The sequence below is a fragment of the Canis aureus genome, chromosome 17, assembly GCF_053574225.1.
Source record: "Canis aureus isolate CA01 chromosome 17, VMU_Caureus_v.1.0, whole genome shotgun sequence".
NCBI lineage: Eukaryota > Metazoa > Chordata > Mammalia > Carnivora > Canidae > Canis > Canis aureus.
The window spans coordinates 39,191,155-39,217,342 of NC_135627.1; the positions used below are offsets into that span (position 1 = coordinate 39,191,155).

At 37.0% G+C, this 26,188-nt stretch overlaps 1 protein-coding gene across 6 annotated transcripts in view; it reads left to right on the forward strand.

Moving 5' to 3' along the window:
• The first annotated feature begins 294 nt into the window (after positions 1 to 294).
• PCDH9 (protocadherin 9) overlaps positions 295 to 26,188 on the forward strand; it is an 895,581-nt gene continuing 869,687 nt past the window's right edge. For 5 of the 6 annotated variants that reach the window (XM_077855426.1, XM_077855429.1, XM_077855427.1 and 2 more), the window contains exons 1-2: positions 296 to 890; positions 2,108 to 5,278. In XM_077855426.1, coding sequence (XP_077711552.1) covers positions 2,243 to 5,278 — 3,036 coding nt within the window. In that variant the 5' untranslated portion in view covers positions 296 to 890; positions 2,108 to 2,242. Of the gene's footprint in view, positions 891 to 2,107; positions 5,279 to 26,188 lie in introns of all 6 variants that reach the window. The other variant, XM_077855430.1, reaches the window with a different exon arrangement.

Here is a 26,188-nt window from a genome sequence, read left to right on the forward strand (position 1 = left end):
CCCCTGCAGCCCGGCTCGCGGAGGAGCCCCGGCGCTCCCCTCCCGGGCCGGCCCCTGCTGGGCATGCTCAGTGCGCCTCCGGGAGCCCGGCTCTCCCGCGGCCGGGATCGGTTCTCCGGGTTTTCGCGGCTGCCGAGGGGCGCGGAGGAGGGGGGAGGCTGGAGACAGTCGGAGCCTTGTTCCTCGCCCCCTCCCCGCCGCCGGCTGCGGCCGCCCGCACCGCAAGATGCGGGCCAATCAGGGCCCGGGGGCGGGGCCCGGGAGTCACGCCCTCCCTCCGGGCTTATTGAGAGTTCCACCAAGAAATTCAGTTCAGAGAGGAGAGGAGAGAGGAGAGGAGAGGAGAGGAGAGGGGCAGAGGGGAAGGGAGGCGGAGAGCGTGCGCGGCGGCAGGGAGCGCCTCGGTCCCCGAAGCACGGAACACATCACCCAGCAGGAATTTTTCAGGCGACTGTCATCCCGGAGAGCAGCCAGAGAATCGCCGCCACCCCAACTCTGACGTTTCCTGCAAGAAGTTAGGAGACTTGAGCAGTCCTGACACCGGAGGGGAATGGTATGCTTGACGCCGTGGAACATCCCCCAGAGCTGAAGAAGTGCCACTGGATGGTGTGTGTGCGTGTGTCTGTGCGTGTTAAATACCACAAGAGCCCGGACCCCGTGGGTACTAGAGACGAAATGTGGAGAGAATGACTAACGACAAATCTGTGAATTTGTTCTCCGGAGTTGCTAATTTGCCAGCCCGAAGCAACACATTTTACGAGGAGGAGACGTCTTGCTGCTTCTGATTTCTCCCCAAACTGGTGCTACCAGATGCATGGCTTTCTATGTGTTGGAACAAATCATCCCTAACTGCAGCATACCGGGAAAGGGGAAAGGTTGAGGCAACTAACGTAAGTGTAAAGTTTCGCATGCACAATTGTAAATTTTGTGTTTAGACATGTCCTCGGTGTGGACGAGGGGTGTTTGTAATTGGGCAGACGGTTGGGGCACAGCTCACCCACTAGGCTGTATCTGCATCCCTACCTGCATCACTCTGCTGGAACTAATCGCGGGCATCAGCTACCGTGCAGCCTAATGCAGATAAGATTAGAGCCTGGGAACTGACCGGTTCTACTCAAGTAGGTAGCTGCCTGGAGGCTTGCACCCATCTAGATTGCAGTTAGGGGAGCATCTAAGCAGAAGCCTTTTTACCTGCGTTTAGTGGGTTGCAGTATTTACGTGTGGCAGATGTTACTAATATTATAACCGGGGATCAGGGTTAAGAAACTGCATTTTTTCCCCCCTGTCTTTTACGCTCAGTAGAAAATATTGTGCTGTTACATGGAAATGTTAGCTGCGTTTCACTTACATCTCAACACTCTCTTCCACATCTAGGATAAGGAATCCTGTATTATACATTTTTAAAAGTTTTGTGTGTTTCTTAATCCAAATGGGGAGAATTTGGCAATATGGAGAAATGAGAGCAAGGTCTGGGCAGGAGATTTGAAGTCTTGGTAATTGTGCTTTTAGGCAATGAGGATACGTAGTGGCCGGTGACTATTGCTTCTGATGCTGCAGCAGCATGTCCGGATGCTTGTTTCCCAGTAAGATGGGATTAGAAGGCAGTTGAGGAACTGGGGGCAGAGAAAAAAGATAGTCTTTTTAGAAGGAAGAGATGACTCAGTGTAACAGAGAAGAAAACATCACATTTGACATGTGACAAAGCAATTAGCAGGAACCATAGCTAAATACTTAGTGTTTTTCACTTGTACCTAAAAAAACTAAGGGAGGTGGATTAGGAGCCAGGAGGCGGGTAAGACAGGGGGAGGGGAAGAAGAGAACAAGAATGCATGTTTTGAATTAAACAGTGTCCTGAAAAACAGTGTGGGTGAATACAGGTAAAAATAGCAGCTGTCCTTAATTCAGAAGTAGATTAATCTCATCTTCTCTGGGCAAATGCAACAAGCAGTGGATATTTAGTGTTTTCATCCACAGAGTTAACTTGCAAACAGTGGCAGAGCAAACTGCCATGTTTACTAATGTGCAGTGGAAAATGTGTTGTGATATTTCATGACTGTGTGTTTTTGTTTACTGAAGAATAATATTGTCTATACGATTGTGTTGACAGTGGCTGTCTCCAAATAAGCGATGAGATGTAATGCATCCTCCAGTCCATGCACGCTTCCTCTTGCAGTCCGTGCATCATTCCTCAGTGGAAACCTTTAAACCCTAAAATCCAGGAAAAGAAAATAAATACATTATCATGGACCTGAGGGATTTTTACCTGTTGGCTGCTCTGATTGCCTGTTTAAGGCTGGATTCCGCAATAGCTCAAGAACTTATTTACACTATTAGAGAGGAATTGCCTGAAAATGTGCCCATAGGAAACATACCAAAGGATCTGAACATTTCTCACATCAACGCTGCCACAGGGACCAGTGCCAGCCTTGTCTACAGACTGGTTTCTAAAGCTGGGGATGCCCCTCTGGTGAAAGTGTCCAGTAGCACTGGGGAAATTTTCACAACCTCCAACAGAATAGACAGAGAAAAACTCTGTGCTGGAGCCTCTTATGCTGAGGAGAATGAGTGTTTCTTTGAACTTGAGGTAGTGATCCTCCCCAATGATTTCTTCAGGCTGATCAAAATAAAAATAATTGTCAAGGATACCAATGATAATGCCCCCATGTTTCCATCTCCTGTCATCAATATTTCCATTCCAGAAAACACTTTGATCAACAGCCGCTTTCCAATTCCATCAGCAACAGATCCTGACACAGGCTTCAATGGTGTACAGCATTATGAATTGTTAAATGGGCAGAGTGTTTTTGGACTGGATATCGTGGAAACTCCGGAGGGAGAGAAGTGGCCACAATTGATTGTTCAGCAAAACTTGGACAGAGAACAGAAAGATACCTATGTGATGAAAATCAAAGTAGAGGATGGAGGCACTCCACAGAAATCCAGCACGGCCATACTGCAGGTCACAGTAAGTGATGTAAATGACAACAGGCCAGTGTTTAAAGAGGGTCAAGTGGAGGTGCATATCCCAGAGAATGCTCCTGTAGGCACCTCTGTGATTCAGCTCCACGCCACTGATGCAGATATAGGCAGTAATGCTGAAATCCGATACATTTTTGGTGCCCAGGTCGCCCCTGCAACCAAAAGACTCTTTGCTTTAAATAATACTACTGGGCTGATTACAGTTCAGAGGTCCTTAGATCGAGAGGAGACGGCCATTCACAAAGTGACAGTGCTGGCTAGTGATGGCAGCTCCACACCCGCTCGAGCAACGGTTACCATCAATGTCACTGATGTAAATGATAACCCTCCTAACATAGACCTCAGGTACATTATAAGTCCCATCAATGGCACGGTGTATTTATCTGAGAAAGATCCTGTCAATACAAAGATTGCCCTCATTACAGTTTCAGATAAGGACACAGATGTGAATGGCAAAGTGATCTGTTTTATTGAAAGAGAGGTCCCGTTTCATTTGAAGGCAGTTTACGACAACCAGTATTTGTTAGAGACCTCCTCTTTGTTGGACTATGAGGGCACCAAAGAATTCAGCTTTAAAATTGTTGCCTCTGATTCTGGGAAGCCCAGTTTAAATCAGACTGCCCTGGTAAGGGTTAAGCTTGAGGACGAAAATGACAACCCACCAATTTTCAACCAGCCTGTAATTGAGCTGTCAGTTTCTGAAAACAACCGACGTGGGTTATACTTAACAACTATTAGTGCCACAGATGAAGACAGTGGGAAAAATGCGGACATTGTTTATCAGCTTGGACCGAATGCCTCCTTCTTTGATCTGGACCGAAAGACAGGAGTTTTGACAGCCTCCAGAGTCTTTGACAGAGAAGAACAAGAACGGTTCATTTTTACAGTAACTGCCAGGGACAATGGGACCCCTCCCCTCCAAAGCCAAGCGGCTGTGATAGTTACTGTTCTGGATGAGAATGACAATAGCCCCAAGTTTACTCATAATCATTTTCAATTTTTTGTGTCTGAGAATCTGCCAAAGTATAGTACTGTGGGGGTAATCACAGTGACAGATGCAGATGCTGGAGAGAATAAAGCTGTGACTCTTTCCATTCTGAATGACAATGATAATTTTGTGTTGGATCCCTATTCTGGAGTCATAAAGTCAAATGTCTCGTTTGATAGAGAGCAGCAGAGTTCCTACACTTTTGATGTCAAAGCCACTGATGGAGGACAACCGCCCCGCTCTTCTACTGCAAAAGTAACCATCAATGTCATGGATGTCAATGACAATAGCCCAGTTGTCATTTCTCCACCTTCCAACACTTCTTTTAAGTTGGTGCCCCTCTCAGCCATTCCTGGCTCTGTGGTAGCAGAAGTTTTTGCGGTGGACATCGACACTGGGATGAACGCCGAACTTAAGTACACGATTGTGAGTGGGAACAACAAAGGCTTGTTTCGGATCGATCCAGTAACAGGTAACATCACCCTGGAAGAAAAACCGGCACCCACTGATGTGGGCTTGCACCGTTTGGTGGTCAACATAAGTGACCTGGGATACCCTAAGTCTTTGCACACACTCGTGCTTGTTTTTCTTTACGTTAATGACACTGCTGGGAATGCCTCCTATATCTATGACTTGATTCGCAGGACTATGGAGACCCCGCTGGACAGGAACATAGGGGACAGTAGCCAACCCTATCAAAATGAGGACTATCTCACCATCATGATCGCCATCGTCGCAGGCGCCATGGTGGTCATAGTCGTGATCTTCGTGACCGTCCTGGTGCGCTGTCGCCATGCGTCAAGGTTCAAAGCAGCTCAGAGGAGCAAGCAAGGTGCTGAATGGATGTCCCCAAACCAGGAGAACAAACAAAACAAGAAAAAGAAAAGGAAGAAAAGAAAGTCTCCCAAGAGCTCTCTTTTGAACTTTGTTACAATCGAAGAGTCCAAACCTGATGATGCAGTTCACGAACCTATCAATGGGACAATAAGCCTGCCGGCTGAGCTGGAGGAGCAAAGTATAGGAAGATTTGACTGGGGCCCGGCCCCTCCAACAACCTTCAAGCCTAACAGCCCTGACCTGGCCAAGCACTACAAATCTGCTTCTCCACAGCCTGCTTTTCATCTTAAACCAGACACTCCAGTTTCTGTGAAAAAGCATCATGTGATTCAGGAGCTCCCGTTGGACAACACCTTTGTCGGGGGTTGTGACACCCTTTCCAAACGCTCTTCCACTAGTTCAGATCACTTCAGTGCCTCAGAGTGCAGTTCCCAAGGAGGCTTCAAGACAAAGGGCCCCTTACACACCAGACAGGTAAACGAGCACTTTTACTGGTCTATAAGTACTGCATACAAGTGCCCAGTCAACCAGTATTAACGTGCCAGTGTGTCTGTTGTTTTGGTCTAACTTTAGCTTAGTTATAAAGAGGGAAAAAAAACTTGACCCCTTTTCTGTTCCTCTGGGGCTCAGTCAAGAATTTTTAGAACAGCTTTGAAATTTCTGAGTTCTGAGAATTATTTAACCTCCCAGTTTCCTTCAAATGGCAAAAGATGAAAAGAGGAAGTAATTCCAAAAATGTCCCAAGATAATGTTTGCTGAAGAAGAAAACCTGTCCTGATATGCCAAATTCTGCTCCGGGGGTTTCCAAATTGACTGCTTCAAGATTTTCACGTTACCTTTTGATCTAAAGAGTCACCTTCAAATCCCAAGTTTTAAATGACGTTTGAAGGTCTGACTGTAATTATTTTGGAGCTGTGGTTGCTAAAGGGGTTAATTTTTTTTTAGTCTCTAAACAAGATAGTAGATTATTAAATGTACATCAGCTGTGAAGCACATGATTGTCGATAGATTGCAATGAAGCCATATAGGAAGCCTTCTCTTTGATTTCAGATGATTTCATTGTAATACAGCAAATCGGGTATTGACTAGAAAGGTTGGCAAATTGTCCATAATGGCCAAATTACTCTTTCAAGAAAAAAAAAAAATAGAAGGAATGCTTTCTCCCTGATATAACCAATTTATATAGAAAAGAATGAATCCATTGTAAATATTCTCCCATCTTAGTAATGCATAAGTGATCTGTCATAACTCATTTTAAACTGTGAAATATGCCATATGAAGAGGGATTAAGAGGCTGAGAAACTCATATTTCAACCAAATCCAGAATTAGTTTTTCTTAGGTCTAATAATTCCTTGTTAATAAAGATTTAAATGCAGCGCTGTCTAATTTATTTCACTGGTGCTTGTCTATTGCCATGAAATTTGAGTGTCAGTAATAGCCTGTAGATGGCACTAGGGTATCATGTCGCTTGTGCTGGCCAGGTGCCAATCCCGCAGTAGCAAGGAAGGGGGGGGCGGGGAGGGAAGGATCAAGCTGGTACTACAACCAAAGATACCTTTTATTTAATGATAGTTGCTCTGGAGCAACTAGCATTTAAATTCATTTGCTTGCTCTTTTGCTATTAGCTCTCATCACACCAACTTTCTAGGATTTCGTAACCCAAGTTCTATCCTTGTTGTTGGTATTGAGTCCACCTATGGTGATGGCCCATCTGAATTTGTTAGAAATAAGGAACATGTAGATTTCAGAAAACCAAGTCAAGCAAAATAAATTTGCAGAGTAGTTTTGACAGTTGTTGATTGGTATTTGAAAACTTGAGAGTTTTTCCTTTCTTATGTTGGGGGGTGGCGGGAGGTAGAATGTTTTATTGAAACTCTATTTCCCTCCTACCTACCATCTTAATGTTTATTGCTCTGGAGTGACTTTAAGGTTTTGTGGCAATAGATACTTATAAAAATAATTTTGACAGTGGATCACATAGATATTCCCAGAACACTAAGCATAATGCCTGTGATTACTCGACTAAAATTTCTATTTTTTAAAGTAAAAGATTATTAGATACCTAGAGCATTTTAAAAGTACATATACTTAGGGCTAGAGTGCGCAGAATGAAAGGAATTTAAATAAGTCTGAATAGAAACTCTAGAGGAGAATGTGAGATTATTCGATAGAAGTTGAAGTTGGAAAGATGTATTTTTATGTTAAATTCCTCAGCTTTTCAAGAAAGGATGGTGTTTTAAAATTTAGGAAATTTCCGAGCTTAGTAAAGGTTTATAAAAGTTGGTAAATAGATAATCATGTTGAGTAATATGAAGCTAAGTGGATTTAAATATGAATTTGCTGTTAATGAAAAGAAAGAAAATGGCTTTTTAAATTTACCTTTAATGTGAAGGTCACTCACAATACACTGATATTTTATGATTTGATTTGCATAGAATCTTAAGAAAAGCGAACATGATTTAAACTTTTCACATAAAATCTGAAATTTGTCTTCCGAAAGGATATACTGACATTCTTCCGACATCATCTTTCTTTTCATGTAAATGTGGTGTGTGTTAGCATTGACGTACAGGCCCACTTTTTCTGACTTCGCAAAAGTTGAAACTATATGCAGTACAGTGACATAAATGTTAAGTGCATTTCAGCAAATTATGGAAAAGATATTTTGTTGAGGCTTAGTCATAAGAGTATTTGTATGATGTAATCTTTAAAATAGGATGCTGACTAATTCTCTAACTGGAACTAAAGTGCGTTTTAGACATTCCTTGAGACCATGTGTCACTGTGCAGTTCTCATTGTAGGCACTTTGATGTTCAGACATAGCTATAATTCACTATTATGATAAAGAGCTATTGAAATGGCTTTGCTTATACCTTTTAGAAGTTTTCATGCTGAGAAAGAAAAAGTGCCATGTTAGAGAAAAGGAATTTTGGAAGTAAGGAGAAGTGATGGTGATAGCAATATGTACAATTTTAGTATAAAAGAGGCATATTTTCTATGAATGAGGAACACAAATTATATACTATCCTTTTAGTTTTCTTTTTTTAACTGAACCACATGAGCGTTATCTGAAGATGTTCTAGTTAAGCTAAAATAAAAATTCTTTTTTTAGCTCCTTCACTTCCACTCGTGGCTTTTATACAAAAATGTGCTCCCGAAGCTACACAATTTTGAAAAAGTAGGGTTTATTACAACAAAAAAGCTTTCAAAGGAATTTATAAACATATAATCTGTGAAGATTTTTAGTTGAGTGGGCACAATGCTGTTAAGAGGAATACTTTTTCACTTAATGGTGCTAGGTGATGTGTGAATAAAATATAAGACTCTTGAGTAAAGCTTTACCAAATTTAAATATCATTAATTTGTATTGTCTGTACAATGAAAACATGAAGTCTGACTCTTGAACCATGAGTTTGCTTATAGTGCATTGGTTCTTATTTTGTCTTCTATTCACCTGCTGTTTTGCCTTGTGTGACCCCGCAAAGAACGTTGTAAACCACACTCCTCACCCACTTTGTTTCACTAAGCTTTCATTTTCCTCGAATATAGCAAATATGTCACTGGATTTTCTACCAGTTGTTTCACATGAATTTTTGGAAGTACCCTTAGCATTCACAGATTGAGTGAAATGTCCCTTTAAAAAAAAAAAAAAAAGCAAGATCATATTTTGATATTTATTCACAAATAAGCAAAGTTCACTCTTACAGGATTAAGAGGATGACAACATAATTAATTCTGGTAAGGCTTTCAGTGATAAAGCTCATTGGTGTATTTTACTAAAAGGGAAATATATTCTTAATGGATATGATTTTTATAATGTATGACATTAAGTTTTCACATGTTAAAGTGTCTCAGAATCACGTGGAGGGTTTCTTAAAACACGGGTTGTTGGACCCCACTCCCAGAGGTTCTGAGTCAGCGCCATTGGGTTAAACCCCCAGTGGCACTGAAAATCTACACTGCTGACAAGATCCTAGGCCATGTGGATGCTACTAGCCCAGGGACCATACTTTGAGAACCACTGCCTCAGCATATTGGAATCAGAAACCTCAGCTCCCTTCCCTATCAGATGATCATTTCCAGAGTACCTGTTTGTGTACAGTCCAGCTCTCGGCTCACTTATTGACAGCTGTTTTATTGTAGCTGGAGGGGCTTTACAGTAAGCTGTTTATTGCTATTTCCCAATCCGGTTGACAGCATTTGGGGAATTAATTTTCTTGGCCCCAGTGTGGTTTTTTGTGGGGGTATGAATGAAAATGTTTGTTGTTGTTGTTGTTTTTTTAAGTGACCTATTTACATTTGACAACTTCTTCCAGTAATAACACAATCTGTGAGTGTTGTACTAGAGTTTGGTTCTGGGTAAACAGTCATGTTTAATTTTCTAAATGAAATGCTTACTTTAGAGTTTAAACATCCTGACTTTCACTGTTCTCAACTGAGAGTATTGGCTCCTATATACATCTGTGTATATATTGAAGAAATTGTACATTGAAAACGTGTATGCATGCTATACTCAAGTATATGCATATACTTGTGCTGTGTAAAGGGAGTTGCTCCTATTCCCAATCATTTAGAGATACTATGCTATATTTATGATTACTTTTCATTTTTGAGTAATCCCACTACAGCCACTAAAATGCTATGTCATGTAAAAGGCTCAAGACAGTCATAGAATTGCTATTTAGAAGAGTGAAAAAATGCAATTGAAAGTGAAGGGAGCAAATCTTAACTAATGTGAGGCTAGTAAAAAACTTGGGAGTTACTTTACTAAATTTTGCAGTGTATCGTGACAGTTGAACACAGTGGCATGTGGAGAAAAATTGCTCCCCCCCAAAGCAAGTTATATTTAAAGTGCTGTCAGTTGTGATTTTTATTTCTACTCCTTCCCTTTGGCTAAGTGCCCTGTGATCATGAAGTCAGTTATGAGGCAAAGGATACCCAGACCCCTTGGACTGATTCCGGAATTTGAAATGAGGATGGGCCATCTATTCAAACTGGCCACCTTTCTTCTTGGGTTTGTGGGACAAATACTTGATTTTTTTTTTTCAAATTGATACAGCTAAGTTATAAAATTCAAGGTGTATTTTAGTATTCATTGCTAATAACCTTAAAGAGAGTAAAAATAAAAGTTGCCATCATATTAAGCATAGATGTGTCTTCTGATTACTGAATATGTGTTAACATAGAGAAAATAATTTCTGTAGTTAAAATATTACCTACTAAATTTTGCAATTATTTCTATATATAGGAACACTAAACTGATGTTCCTTTAATTTCAAATGAGTCATCCTTATGGTGTCACAGAACAGGCGTTAGCATCATTAAAATTACCTTGCAAGTATTGTACTTGTAATAATGTGTTATATTCTTATGGTATATACATAGTCTTATTAAATATTTCAAGCTATAATGCATCTTCTCGTAATAGCACAAATTGAAATATATGTGAAATAATAAAATAGAATTTGGATTTAATGAAAAACCTCAAACCTAAAATCACATTTCCTTATAACTAATTGTGAATTAGTTTGACTCTTGAACTTTCATTTTTCATGTTGACATACATGAGATGTGTGTAAACTATGCCCCCCAAAATTGGCCTCTGAATTATTTTTCCTATTAGATTACATGACAGTACTGAGGTATGAAAATGAGACCTGTAAATTATTTTCTCAGAAGCTCTGTTTCCACAGTTTTATTTTGTTATTCAGATTTTTTTTTTTTATTTTTGATTGTGTTTTGGTTAGGTAGGAATGCAGAAATCCCCCAAATGCTAAAAACTACAGTGGTCATATTGGTCCAGAGGTAGCAGATCAAGTGTTCATAGGATCGAGGGCCATGTCAACTATCCTTCTCTTTTTCAGTACTTTCTCAGTTTGGCTGTGGCAGAGTCGAACTCTTAGCTTGCATACTGTTACAGACCAAAACAAAACTGAGTTTGATGGATTATTTACCACTTTCACTTAAAATCCCTGTGGTAAGCGTTCTCTGAATTTAGGGTGGTGTTTTCTTGATGGATATCCTCTATTCAAACTAGTCTCCTGCTAATATTTTTTTTTCTCCTGCTAATATTAACAAACCAGTTAATATCTTATATAGTCGAGGTAGTTGGAAACTAAGAATTAGTTAACATGGATTTTTAAAGTTTGGCTTTTTTGAAAGCTGATTTGATGTTTAATATCTTTTCCAGAATTTTATATACCAGGGCCCTAAAGTTTGCGTGTGTTTTTTTTTGTTGTTGTTGTTGTTGTTGTTGTTTTGTTTTGTTTTTTAACTATGACTCTAATCACAGGCCAGATGTTAGTGAGAATTTGAGAATGCAAATCAGCAAGGGGCTTACTCTGAAGTCTTCAGTATCTGGAGGCAGAGTAGTTCAATAACTAATGATGCTAAAGTGATAAATTCTTTGTAAGTTAGGATCCCTCAAATCTGCATTAGATCACAGAGGAAAATCTGAATGTAGAAAGGAGATCTCTCATGTAAAGACTCTGCTATTTAAGATTTCATCAGTTATTTCAGATAGCTGTTCAATCTGTCAAACATTTCATTTGGAAAGGAACACATGCTTTTTACCTTTGTTTGATACAAACCTATTGGGCTGTCAGTCATCAGAAACATAGAACAAGAAAGACATATTACTATGATTGACATTTTGGTTTTGATTTATATTCTTTTTTCCCTAAGCCAAGATTGATTAAAATGGAAATTCCTAAGTAAAACAACTACCCTTCCTTAACAGTGAAGAATGATGGCAGGAACAAGCTGGGAAAACAACCCATATTTAATCTCTCACTCATATTTTTGTCCTCTAGACAGTTTGTATCCTATAGACAAGAACGGTAGCAGAACTAGTAGACTGTTCCAAGCCGTAATATGACTTTAAGGCATTCAAAACTTGAAGTCATTCATTAGGGATGTGTTTTTACATACATATCCATTATTTAAATGGCATGTGAAAATATTTCCCCTGATCTTTAACAGTCTGATTGATTACAGCGCCATCAGCACATAACACTTTAAAATGATGGACTTGGAGCCACCTGTACTGCTGGGGGTGGCGAAGATATAAGCATGGTCTTTGAGGCATATTTGATTAATTCTTTCTAGTCGTTTTACGCTCATTATTCCGGAATTCCTTGAGAAAACAAGTGAAATTAACTTACCTTTTCTTAAAAGGAGTCTACCACAACCTCACCACTCATTAATTTATATAGATTTTTTAATTATATGGGCTGCAGGGAGATGGAAATTTGGTCTATTTGCCATGTTTGTATAATATCGTGTATTTTAACATTCCTCCACCGCTTGTCTTTCTATCTGACCATCTCTGCCTTTTAGTGTTGCACTGCCTGCGAATATCCAGTCTCTGGCCTTTTTCAGTCTGTTAGCAGTTGATTAAGAAATACTCTAATCCCTTCCAGGATATTGAGAAACTAATGGGTTGCAGAGTATTTGGGTCTTTAAGCTTCAATTGTAAATGCTATGAAGAATTGTCATTGAGCTGATATTTGCATATATCTCTCCCAGTGCTAGTTACTCTGCCTCCTTTTTTTGTCCTCCTAATCTTCAGCTTTCATTCTAAGAATATTTATTTTGGTCGGAAATAAGCATGCCAGTGATAGAAATTTGGGATTCACCTCCAAATGAATGCCATCACAGACAGGGAAGTTCTGGCACATTTTGCATAGATCTGTATGAACACAGTGAACCCTTCATAAGCTCTTAGATTGCAGGAAATCAGTGCTGAAAATTAAGTGGGGTTTTAAAGATTTGCAAAGTAGAGAGCTTTGTATAATGCCGGTATCGCAGGTGCCTATTAAATATGAAGTAAAGGCTTTGTAATACAACTAGCTAACACATTTCCCCTCCGCATTAGAGTGATTTATAGCCTGGGGAATTAGTCTTGCCTATTTTTTCCAAATGCAGAAACATTGGAAGTGTCTGAAAGAATAAAAATGCCAAACACATGCCTTAGAATAGACAGATTTGCCTTCTGATGGATCTAATGATGCCAAGTGGACGGTGCAGGCCTGCCCACACTTACCTTCAGCACTTTGGATGCCTGTGGTCTGGCTTTCAACTCTTCCTGAGAAGAAACCCTCAATTGTGTGTGCATAGATTCTCCTCTACATGTAAATCAGATTAAAACCCTAGGTATCCTTAAAACTATAGCATTACCATAATGAAGAGGGCTGGCTACTAAGTGAGTGCTTTGATCCTCCTAGGAATTGATATGGAAACATTTCTCAGGCTGTATTTTTAGAATTCATCTTTGCTCCATTTGTAAATACTGTGTATCCATAGCACAGCATCTAGTTCCAGACATATGTGCATTTCAATACATTTACCTTCATGACAGTGCTCAGTAGAATGCCTTGCAGTTCTTTAATACTTAATGTCTTTGGCCCCGTTAGATATAAATCAGTGGAAATAGCCATGCATATTTTGAAATGATTTTACAAATCCTATATTTTTGCCTACCAGAAAGAGCATATAATCCATGTGCAGTCCACAGTAGGTACAGTGGACTTGCTGAGAATCATCATAGATGATTGATTTTTAAAACAAAAACGTTTTTTGTGCAAGACAATAGCAACCGCAATTCAGTGAATGAGGTTTTTTTCCTCATTAAACAAACCTCAATATGGAAAAGAATGGAAACACAGAAGGATATAGAAAATGAAACCATATCTTTTATAGGAAGAAAATGTCTTCTGCTGACAGGAGTTCTGTAGTAGATGTTTTCTTTGGGAAAAAAAAAAAATTCTGGTGTCTTTTGGATTCGGAGGATATAACCAGTCTGTGCCTCTGTGTGATAGGAGTTGCATGCTGAGGACTTTCAAATACACAGCTACATAGGATTCTGCAGGAAACTTTTTGTAGAAGGTGCAAGTGACAAATGGAGACAAAATGGAGTGAGTTCTGAGTTGTGAGTTGATGCCCTCCTGTGTCATATATTCATGTCATTGAACCAATTTTCACATTGGAAGCCTAGAATCACAATAGCCTTCCTTCTGTTTGTCAGCTGTGAACACACCTGCACTGGCGACTTTTCTTTGCTCCACTTCATGTCATTCACTAGGTGGATTATATTCATTTATGTTACTTAATATACACCTGCTTTCTTAAGTTTCTTGAGAGATTTTTACATGACGCAGAATTTTTTCTGCACATCTATTCTGCATGTCTGTGTGTTTTGCTCAAGAACATCCGTAAAGTATCAAAACACCCACAATGTGTCCTTTCTTCCTAGAAATAGAAAATCTCGATCTTTTTTTCCTTTGCAATTTTTAAAATTGAGTTTTTCTTACTGATAACCATTTTCAAGGTGAAGAAGTAATGTTAAATTTAACTGTGTGGATTAATGTTCCAATGCATTCCTAATCTTCAAATTTCCAACATAAAAAAGATGTTAGAATTTTTATAAAAATAAATTCTCTTTTTTGCTGCAGAATTGAAATGAGTATCAAAATTACATTAAATTGTAGTAAAAACAGACACAGTCTTTAGGATATTTTAGTTTGACATGAGCTCATTCTTGGTCTTGACAGCAAAATCTTCTGCCAAGCAGTGACGGCAAAATATGTTGAATTCATTGATTGATTTTTAAACATGGTAATAATTAAGCAAAATCATTTTGACACCTCAAGTCTCTGTTTTAGACAATTAAATTCTGCTTTCGCTAAGGTTATTGACTTCTGGATGATACTGGAAGCAACGCTCCTCAGGGTTTAAACTATTCCTGTAGGACCATCTGTTATTGGCAAGGCTGTGCATCCACTCTAGCCAATGCAGTAGCAACCCCAGGCGTATATTCAGGATTGTTCAAAACACGGTCCTCGTTCCTCATGATCCTTCAGTCTCAAGTGGTAACTCAGTTAAGTCAAATACTGCTATATCATAATTTAAAGCTTAATAATTACAGTGCTGTAGGCAAGTTCCTTAAAGTAAGAGATGTATCTTATTTACCTTTGTATTTCCAAGACCAAATCTACAACGATGCCTAAGAGTGAACTTAGTAGGCATTCAGTAAATGTTGGCCTAACCGAGAGAGAGGAGCTGATATTGGCGTTGTACTTTCTGTGTGTATAGCAGTTGCACTGATTTAATCCCCATAACCGTATAAGGAAGATATTCCCTTCTCTCTCAGCTAATGTAGAAACTGAGATTCAGAAAATATGTTGGGCTTTTTTTTTTTTTCTTTTTCCAAGTCACATGGCTAAAGCCAATGGCTTTTATTTCCAGGCTGCAACCCTACCTTTACTCTGGTATTTCTTCCTTATATGTGGTGGCCTACTTTTACTTGTAAAACACTTTTTAGGCTATGTATGTTTGAAACATTTTCTTCATTAGGGACATATTTTCGTTGCAAAGGTTTGCAAACCATTTATATATATATTTTAAAAACCATATTATAAGGCAACTCAGTGCACTCAAAATTATTCTTTACAAATTACCTCCTAGTAAACTAACTCTAGATTACATTAAAATGTGGTAAGTGTATGACACAGAGAAGTTCATCTGTATCCATTGCTGCTGTGACAGAGGCCAAAATGAATAAAATATATGTGGAGAGAGTGAATGTTTGACTTTAGCTGCCGTACATATTTTCCTCTATAACATCTGTGTCCTGATGACAAAAGCTCTAATTAGTTTAAAGAATATTTTGTGGCCGAGGAATCGCCATGCTCTCTAATCTAAGAAATTATGGTCTCTCTGGCACCCCTCTATTCATATTTCTGGAGGTCTAACTTAATCCAGTCCTATGGATGAGCTTGTATAGCTTGTCTTAGACTCTGTATTTTACCATTTTGATTTTTTAACATATATAGTACACCTTTGTATCTTTTATCAGTGTCTTGACTTAATGATTTCTGCATGTACATCAGAGGGAAGCAGAAAATTAGAAAACTGCCAAACTACTGATTCTAATGGAAATAGTTTCCTGTCACATAATCAGATATCTCCAATTTCCATCTTCTCCCTCATTTCTTCCACACCACTATGTCTGCCCATCATAATACCTTTTTAAAAAATATATATTGAGATATAATGGAAAACAAAAGGATGAACTAAAAAAACAGAATCAGATTCCTTTTTTAAGATTTTATTTATTTGAGAGAGAGAGAGCATGAGCGGGGGAAGGGATAAAGGGATAAAGAATCTGAAGCAGACTCTGTACTGAGTGGAGAGCCCAATGCTGGGCTCCATCTCACCCACCACAAGATCGTGACCTGAGCCAAAACCAAGAGTGGATGTTTAACTGACTGAGCCACCCAGAACGTCCCAGATTCCTTTTCTTCTAAGCTTTCTCATCAGAAATTTTGACTTGAATCTTTAAATACCTAGATTATTGAATAATTACCTCTAAACTTAGTGATCAATAGATTTACTTTGTTACCTGCTTGATAGGGACAGGTGATTTAGAAGTAAGAAAAAAAGTTGTTACATTAAAGTTCCCTTAATAATCTTTTGAGTCAGCCAGACATCACCTTAGAATCACGTATGAATTCTATAAAAAGAAGCAAAATAATAATTGAATAGTGATTAGAGCAGTGTCTAGCTACTATATTAATTTTAGAAAGATAAATTTGGTGTCTGAAAGAACGCACAGAATAGTTTCTCAAGACTCAAATGGGCCTTTGAGACTGTTTGGCCTATTTTATTCTTTTTCCAGCTAAAAAAAACCGAGACCCAAGAAGTAATTTGATATTTGGAGTAGGAAAAATGACTCCATGAACTGCTACTAAAAACTGTGACATTGGGCATTTCATTTAAATATACCAGTCCTAGCTTTCCTTGTCTGTAAAATGAATGTGATCATGCCTAAGCCATAGGTTATCTTGAGATTAAGTGAATGGGTACGTGGACCCCTCTAAATGTTTGGCCTCCGGTAGGCAGACATTAAAAAAAAACAAAAACAACAACAACAAAAAAAACCTCACACAAAACAAAACCTATCTGCTCTTCTCTTTTTTTCTGTCCAAGGATATCAGCTTGCCACTGACAGAGGTGCTGATTTCACTTAATGCCTCTTCTCGTAGTTTTGTTCTTGGTGGTTTTTTGGAATCTGAGTTTTATATCTTTTTAATAAGTAAGTTATCTTTGTTAATCTACCTTTGGTTTAGAACACTTTTTGGAAGGCGGGCGGGGGGCGGTTATGTAGGATTTCTGAAAAGTTGATCTTGTAACAACAGCATCAGAATAGTGCCGACAGGATCTTCTGCTTTCTTTTGAATCTTAGTCCCTATTGTTTCCCATTTATATAATTGCTTTGTCTTTCATTTTGAGTGTTTCACCATTTTCTTTCGCATGTTGTATTTAAAATTATTCTGCTTTTAGCATTTGTTATTAATTTACTTCCCTGTTGATTACCCATTGGAGCTCCACCCGTCTGGGGATTTTCACCTTATACATCACTCCTATTACAAAACAACATATAAGAGAGTGAATCTGTTTCACAGTCAGTACTTAACACAGCTGGAGCCATTTGAAACCTGCTGGTTTTTGCTTCCAATTATTCCATAGACTAGAAAGCATCTCTGTTGAAGTAATGACATCCATGGTGTAATCAAACTAGTTAAAATGCCTTGGAGTATATGGATCATATTTCTGGGATTCATCATATGTAAGCCAGAAGCATAAAAATCAATAGATTTTTTCCTTTCTTATTTTAAAGTAATATATATTCACTTATAAGCAAGTTTTTAATGTCTAAATATGCAGCCCTATATTGTTTGAAACTGTAGGTGACGTAATAACATAAATGGGATCCAACAAATGAAAATATAACACGATATGATAGCATCTGAAAAATACCTTTTTTAAATATCCTGGAGTCAGAATCATTGCCTTGTGTTAGACTAGCTGAAATCATCAAGATGAAGTTATTGATTTGGATTTGGAGCAGAATGTAGTGGGGATTTGTTACTAATTCAATTAACTTTATCAACTAAATAAGTAGATTTGGCCAATTTTTAGTTGCTTCATTGTGACTTGGTTGTAGAAATTAAAATTTTAACGTCTTACTGACCTTTACTATCTTCTCAGTGTGATAAAATTGTATTGGCTTTTTGGTTTAGTTCTAATTTTATATACAGACAGTGGCTAAGTAAGAAAAAAAGGACTTTAGAACAAAAACAATATGCAAACTTACTCCTTGTGCTTGGAAAATTTGAATCAAACATAAAACATAGCACATTGGCAGGATTTCCTTTAGAGTACTGATTGTTTTATGCTAAGATGTTCTATCTTACAGCAGTGGGATGGTGAGCAGAGCAGGGACATAGTATGGATGTTACCTTGAGTTATCAGACTTCAAGGAGTTGTAAAGATTATAGCATGGCATATACTAGATATTCAATAAATTTTACTTAATGCCACCACCAGGGCAAACATGGAGATAATCAGACAAAATGAAGGTGTTAAATGCATTTTAAGTGGCAAGAATCAGACTCTAAAGATTTAGATTTATTGGGGTTTTTTTAGATTTATTGTTTTTTATAAAAAAAATATTTAGTCTTCTCATGGCATCAAGTACATATAAATGTATACTATATATACATAAATAGAAGTCAAGATGACCGCCATTTTATGTTGTCCATTTCAATGATAAACCTCTGTTAACTCTTAGAATAGAGAAGTGATTGTGCATCCCAGGAAGTATATGTAAATTACAGTTCAGATAATGACCAAACACTTATTTTATGAAGAGAATTATATTTTTTGTGCTGCAGTTCTCACATCTCTCCTTCTGTGAACAGAGTCCACTTGATTTTTTTCCTGTAGCTATGTGAGGGACCTTTCCAGGTTGAATTCCTATTTGGGCATAAGCTTTGCAAGTAGACAATTTCTAACCTTTATCACTAGACTACTACACCATGTTATATTTTCCTTAATGGATACTAAAACTTGTTCCAGAATTATATCCTACAGTTTTAAATGTGTATTTTTTTGAGAATTTTTTAAATCTTTTTAAAAAATACATAACTATGAATTTTTTCTGCCAAAGACCTATAATAGGATCTACTGATATATGTATGTTAATATTTATTTTTCATTAATTCTATTATTCAACAGACATCTATTGAGTCACTGCTGTGATCCAGAAACCATATGAGAGAGAAAGATTTTTAAGAAAATAAGACATTGCTTTTGCTTTAAAAGATTCCAGTGGGTTTTAAACACAATACTTTTTTTTTTCTTGGAATTCCCTTATTTAAAATATGAGTTCTCTCTGTTTTAAATTGATGTCATCATTTCTCTGAAATATATTTTTTGAAGTCTTTTTCTTAACTAGTGCCAGAGACTTGATCTTTCAGTAGGGTAATAAAATTCTAAGATCTATTACTCTAATTATAAGAATGCCACATTTAAATTTATCCTTTGGTTAATTTAGAGGGAAATACACTTTTTCATCCTTAAAATCACACGTCTTCTACAGGCAAAGGTGTTAATAAAATATAGTTGTGAGAAAACTTCATTTTTGTAACTATGAGATTAGCATATTTGCTATATTAAAAATCACTTTAAAAACATGGCACACATTGATAATATTGAATAATAACCTAAGTTGAAGAAGACAGTGTCCTCTACAAATGGAGTTCCACTTACACAGGGATCCCCCCCCCCTTTTTTTTTAGAGATCCCTTTTTAAAGGGTCATTTTGAATCATGATATTCTGCAAAACAGCCTTCACCCTTTGAAAAGATTTAAGCTTAAATGAAACATAGATGTTAAACTCTTGCTAGAATAAATGTTTGGTTTAATTGGCTTTTACCTCCAGATGGTTATGAGTTGGGCAAGTCTATTTTCTTATGAATAGTTATCACAATATTTCAAGGAATTAATGCAATGAAATGATGTTGAAAAATTGAGACCTTCATTGTATATTTTGTTCTTAAATTGAGAAACAGTGATATCCTGAAGATTTGGTTTCCTTTAATCACAGAAGAGAATGTCATAAGTGAGCTTTATATTTCAGGCAAGACAGACTATAATATTTTTAACTTTAATCATTTCTAAAACACTAATTTACATATGGATGATGTTTATATGAGCAGGTCATTTCAAAATTCTGACATAGTATTCAAACAGAATTTTTTTTAGAAAAATGGTGCATTTAATGCCTCACCTGCACTTTCTTGTGCAGACCTTTTTTTAAGATAAATTTTTACTGCCAGAAAATGTACTATTTTAAATGCAGTTAGGCTTCAGTGATAACCATCAAGATGGTGCCTACCTCCAAAAAGATCTTTCCAACTGTTCTGTGGATACTTAGGCAACTATCTCTAAGTAATTACTCCAACCTAAATGAGCTACAAAATTGAAACCTTAGGAATGTGTACACCTTAGGAATAAAATGTGTTAATGGCACTTAAATATACTTAATAAAATAATTTGGGAAATGATAAATTTGTTGATATGACCAGGCACATAACTAATGTAATCCATTTTTCAATGTGAAAATATGGACAGTTTGTTAAGCTAATTTAGTACCAAGAAACAGTATACATTAAACTTAGTAAAATAGATACATATAAATAAGGATTGGTATGGAAATCACATGAATGTTACTCTGTTTGCAGTAGCTAGTTTCTACATATGATCGATCAGAAATGTGTCAATCTCATCATTACGGTAATTGTTAACTTGGTGTCTTTACATAGTTTTAATTTATTGTTTACTATGATTTTTGTGACTGTGCATTGCTGTACCAAAGAAAATGAACCAGTAGGGGTTATTAAAATAAATGGATTTTCCTATTTTTAAAACTTTGGTACTTCTTGCTTTCTAATTTTTGGCAACAATCCTATCTATTCAAAAACACTTATACTTTGCTGAAGTTTCACTTAGCATTTTGAGAATTACATTTTCTCATCTGAAAATTATATCATCAAATTCAGCCATTTGTTTTCATTTCTATTAAAAATTGAACTATGACTTTAATTAATACTTAGACATCCTCTTCGGCAGATTTCCTCATATCACCCAATATCTGTCTGGCCTACTTCTTTCTATCATTTGATATATGTTCAAACAGTGCAAATCAATGTTGACATTGACTCATGAAAAACAATTACAAAATAAACCCTATGGTTCAATCTCTCCTGACAATGAACAATTTGCAATATCCCCGTTGTTTGTTTGATCTCTGTTATCATTCTCTTGCCTTAATGTTGATAACAGAGCATTGCCTTTATCTTCTTTGAGGTCTCTGCCTGATTCATTTTCCCTTCTGAGCTAGAAAATTAACTTTTTTTCCTCCTGAATCAGAAAGCACAAAACAGAAGAACTCTAAAAATTTCAAACAGATTATTGGTGTTTATAATTTGATTAGAAAATTATCCAGTTAAAACAGGATGTAGTTACCCTACTTTGATCAATAATACTACTCTGAATTTTTTTCTGTAGTAAAGCATGAAGATGAATTTTAGTATTTTAACTTTTGTGAATATTAGAGATACATAGTTTTGGGGTAATGTGTAAATATAATTTTTGAAAAGTCAAACAGTGGCCATTTAGATTGACAGTGGTGTTTATTTTCAGGATACATCCTGGAAAAGTTAATAAACCTAATGCTTGTTGATTTTATTGGCAGCATGTTTATTCAAGCACAAAATAGGGTTAAATAGAAGAAATAATGTAAATAATCAGAACTGTCAATCTATTGCTGAAGGAAAATCAAGTTTGGGATTAAAAAGATTGATTTGCAAATTAACTGAAGTGGCCCCCAAATATACCGCCTAAATGTCAGACAACAAGTGCTATTTGCTTACAGGAACATATACTGGAACTATGTTTTGCCACAACAGAGCAGCCTACCACATTCTCTCCAGAACAGTACAGAAAGGGGACCTTTCAGGATGGTTCTGAAACCTGAACAGTAGCATAGGAATGCTCATTCTAATATCTAATACCTCAATGATTTCTGAACCTCAAATTTGCTTCCATTTATCCTGACTTACTGCACTGTGCTCTGTCATCTTATAAAAACTTTAGGAAAGAACAGTTATATCAGTGTTTCTGCTGGAGGTATTACAAAAAGGCTATTTTTACACTGTAGGTGGATGTGTTTAGGAGTTGACAAAGATGGAGATGTAGTTCCAGAAATGCCACATGTTGGTCACAAGACACTTCTTTTTTGTTTGTTTTTCATATTAAGCAGCCTCATTCAACGCTCACATCTTGAATGTGTAACAGAGATGCCTTTCTTAGCCATATGGCTATGTGGACCTGATACTTAAATTTTTTTCTTCCACGAATATAAGGTCATTTGGAGGTAATTCAAAATAAAATCTCCAAACTATTTAATTTTACTAACCCAGGCAACAGCAAATTATAAAGACTCTAAAAGTAATATAAAGGAAAACAATAAGCCACATAGATTAAGTGTCAAATGAATATCCTGTGATTCTTCCCTAAGAGGCATCTTAGCTATTTTGAGCAGTAATTGATGGAATGAGATGTAAGCAGTCACTGGCAAGGTGAGAAGCTGGACAGGCCAAGTCTTAAAATCCTGTGAGTTTATGGAGCATTGTCAGTATGAGCCATTCTGGGGACAATACAGTGAATCACAGCTATATGATTAATCAAATCAGTCCTCTATTGTAAAAGTACAAAGAGAGTGATGCCCGTTAGCATCTGATTTGGAATTGGATACTTGTATATTAATGAATTTGTGTAGACTGTGCGTTCCAATGTTTTGCCTGGAAAAGAAATTCATTAGGAATCTGGACAAAAGCAACATTAGATAGCCACAATAGAGTTAGAGTAGCCTATACAGAGGAAAAGCTAACGTTAAGAAGAGTAAACTCATTAGTCCTAATAGTATGTTACTGAGGTTGAAACTAATTATTGAGTACTTTAACATGATTAGTCATTACTTTATTACTAAAAGATGTGAACATGCTCTAAGCATATATAAAAGTAACTGGCCAAAATAAACCACACTAATTTCAGCTAAATAGCAAACCGTTTCACAGGAGGAATGGGGGACATTTGGAGCTCTAAAGGAGAAGATCACAATATTCATTTTGGCACCATTATCTCTTTATTTCTGAAATATGTTGAAACTATATTTCCAACACCAGTAATGATAATAACCAACACTGACTTGAGTGTTCACTGTATGCCTGGCATTCTTCTCAACCCTTTCCGTGTCTTAACTCCTTAAATGAGAACAGTGACCTTGTGAGTCAGGTACTATTATTAATATCCCTCTTTTATATCTGAGAATAAGTTAAATGATTTGCTTAAGGTCACAGTTCTTGTAGGTGGAGAGTAGTTCAGGACTTGAACTCTCCCAGTGTTCTACCAGAAGCTTTGCTCATAGTTGCTAGGCAATACTGCCTCTCAATTGAACTTTAAGTTGAAAAAATAAAATTGTGATGCATCACTGAGAGTCAGTTGTGCCAAAAATACATTCTTTGTGTGAAGGTAAAAAAGGACAAAGTGTAATGTGTTTTGTTTTTAATCCCTTTGTGTATACATTTTGCCACTGAGCACATGGCATGATGATGCGGCCGTACCTGAGGCATGTGTGGGTTTTTCTGGTTTCCCGTGAACCTTCACAGACAGTACAGAGGAAGAGTGGAAGTGTAGGAAAAGCGTTTATATCTTTTAGGCAGTAGGATTCTGAATACTTTTCACCAACAGTGGATTTTAGCAGTGAATTTAAAACATTCTGCTAATCTCAAAATAGAACCAAGAGTTTTTTGATTATCCTTTTTTAGACTACTCGTATCCGATAAGAAGGGATGTAGAAGAGGGGGAGGTCAAACTGTAAAACTATAGTGATAACAAAAAGATCTCTCTCTTCTGCTCTAGGCTAGAATGATGCTTTCTGACTTTTTTTAAAAAACTATATTCCAGCCCGTGTTTCTGAATGGGTCAGAAGTACCCACCACCATCCACCTCTGCACAAACTTGCCAGCTAAGATCAGCATGGACCTTCTCCTATTTGTAGTGCACTGTGAGAACACAACCTCACGTCTCTTTAGAAACATGCATATAAGTATTGTTTATTAAATTTTAGCCCTTTCATAAGGTTTTTCAGTTTTATCACCTGCAACCACAAAAATTATCCATTAGTTTTATACAGTTCTATAAACATATCATATTTTATTACTGGTTTAATGCCTCCTTGCTTAAAACTCTCACAGTAAGTGGTAAACACTTGCCAACCATGTGTTGGACTTTCAACCTCCTCCTTAAGCCTGAGAACTGGAGAGAATGATTTCAGCCCTATAGTCAAATAAAATTTCTTTTTTGTTGAATCTTATAATGGATGCATTACAATAAAACTTCTAGGTGAGAAAGTTGCAGTTTTGAGGTACATTTGAAGGTTAAAATGAATAGCTAAGAGTTACGCATACACAACTTTCCTTATTCCATCTGGCAAAGGAGAGTGATCTTGGAACAACAACATGCTAACCTTTCTGTCCATTGTGTCTAGTGCACGGGGGTCATTAAATAACTTTCATGAATGCTATTCTTATTTAGAACATAAATTCTGTCACATTCCTAAACAATAAAAAATTTATCTCTTTGAACAATTTTTTTGATATGACACAAGCAGATTGACTTACACTTCCAAAACCTGTAGTTTTAAAGCTAAAGTTACATTTTGATTGTGTGGACTCAATTATTATTTAAAGCTTAGTTTGATTTGGGGGCAGTAGCTTTTTCTTGATGACCCTTACTAATAAGCTTTAATTGGCAGAAAAATTTCAATTATTGTAATTAAAGAGCAGAATTGAACATGTTGACCGAAGTAGATTTCATGTTTCTAATTAGGCAACAAGTATTTAGTAAGGGCATACTTTCAGATCACCCATTTGTGAAAGAAACCTAAGTTTACCTGGTAATTTGTCAGTGAACTAGAGTATGGCAAGATTTCATTAGTTTAAATTATTAAGGTAAGATATTGGAAAAACATAATTCTCAGATAGGACTCCAAAGACATACAGGCAAGTTTACTTTGAACTCAATAAAATATGTAAGAATGGAAATCAATTTGCGGTACTGATGTGAGGAATGATTTTTGTATATTTCTTTAAAGAGTCATTTTTAGAGAAGTAATCTTTTTTAAAATTATACTGTTTTGATGTAACTCATGTTTAATGAGACCAAACATAAAAGTAAACACTTTTAGTAATCTCTTTTTATCGGGTTCAAGTAGAACACTGCCAACCTGTTTGGTTTTGCGATAGGTTACGGTCTTATGATGGAGTTCCCAGTTGGGGTTTGGAAACTAAAACCCTGGCATACAGACATGGTTGTTTAACATGATGTGTTGCTCCCACTTTCTAGATAACTTAAAATATGGCTGGAGTTCTTCTTATTTAGAAATTTACAAGGCCTTGTGAGAAACAATTAATTTTGCATCGACATTCTCGGTGTTGGTGATAATTTGTAGTGACATTATGCTAGTTGGTTATGATTGTGATAGGCAAGCTTCATCCAAATGGACATTACAGGAGCCAAATTTAATAGTCTTAGTAGTGGACATTTCTGCCTTGAGGAGAGCAGAGGCTCTCCAGCGGGTACTTTGCTTTCTACCTCCACAGTTATGTATTAATATACATCAGTTCACAGAAGTCGTGGAAGGGCACGAGAGGATGAATGGAAATGGACAATATTACAGTAGTGGAGTGAAAGTTCTGTGGTGGTTTTTCTGCATGGATGTGGTAGAAAAGGCACATGGACACCAATTCCCAGCCTTTGAACATTCAGGAAAATGAATTAGCTTTCAAGAAAATGAATAAAATGGGAAGTGTAAAACAGCTATGTAACTTAAGCTGGTATGTTTCTTCTCATTATAAATACTTTTCACAAGTATCAAGAATTGATTCAACAAGGAGACCCAATATTGTATGTAGTATATGATTTTGTCCATTTAATTACAACCACTTTTATCTCTTAAAAACATTCACAGGAAAGGTATGCTTTGCCTGACCACAATAAGAAAGTTAGATATGATGAATATACACAACGAATCTATTCAATCATATACATATTGCTGTAAGAAATATCTGAAGTGAAAAGATTTTTCCATACCTTACCAAAAGTTTTAATAATATTTCAACTACAGCATATTGAAGCCTTCCTTGATTTCAGCTCCCTTTTTGGCTATAAAACTTATCTACGATAGCAATAGAATTATGGCAATATACGGTTGACCCTTGAATGACATGGGATTGAACTGCTCAGGTCCACTTAATGTGAATTTTTTTTTATCAGTACAATACTGTCAACTTATTTTCTCATGATTTTCTTAATATTTTCTTTAGCTTTATTGTAAGAACACAGTATATAATACATATAACATATAGCATATGTGTTAATCAACTGTTTATGTTGTGGGTAAGGCTTCCAGTCAA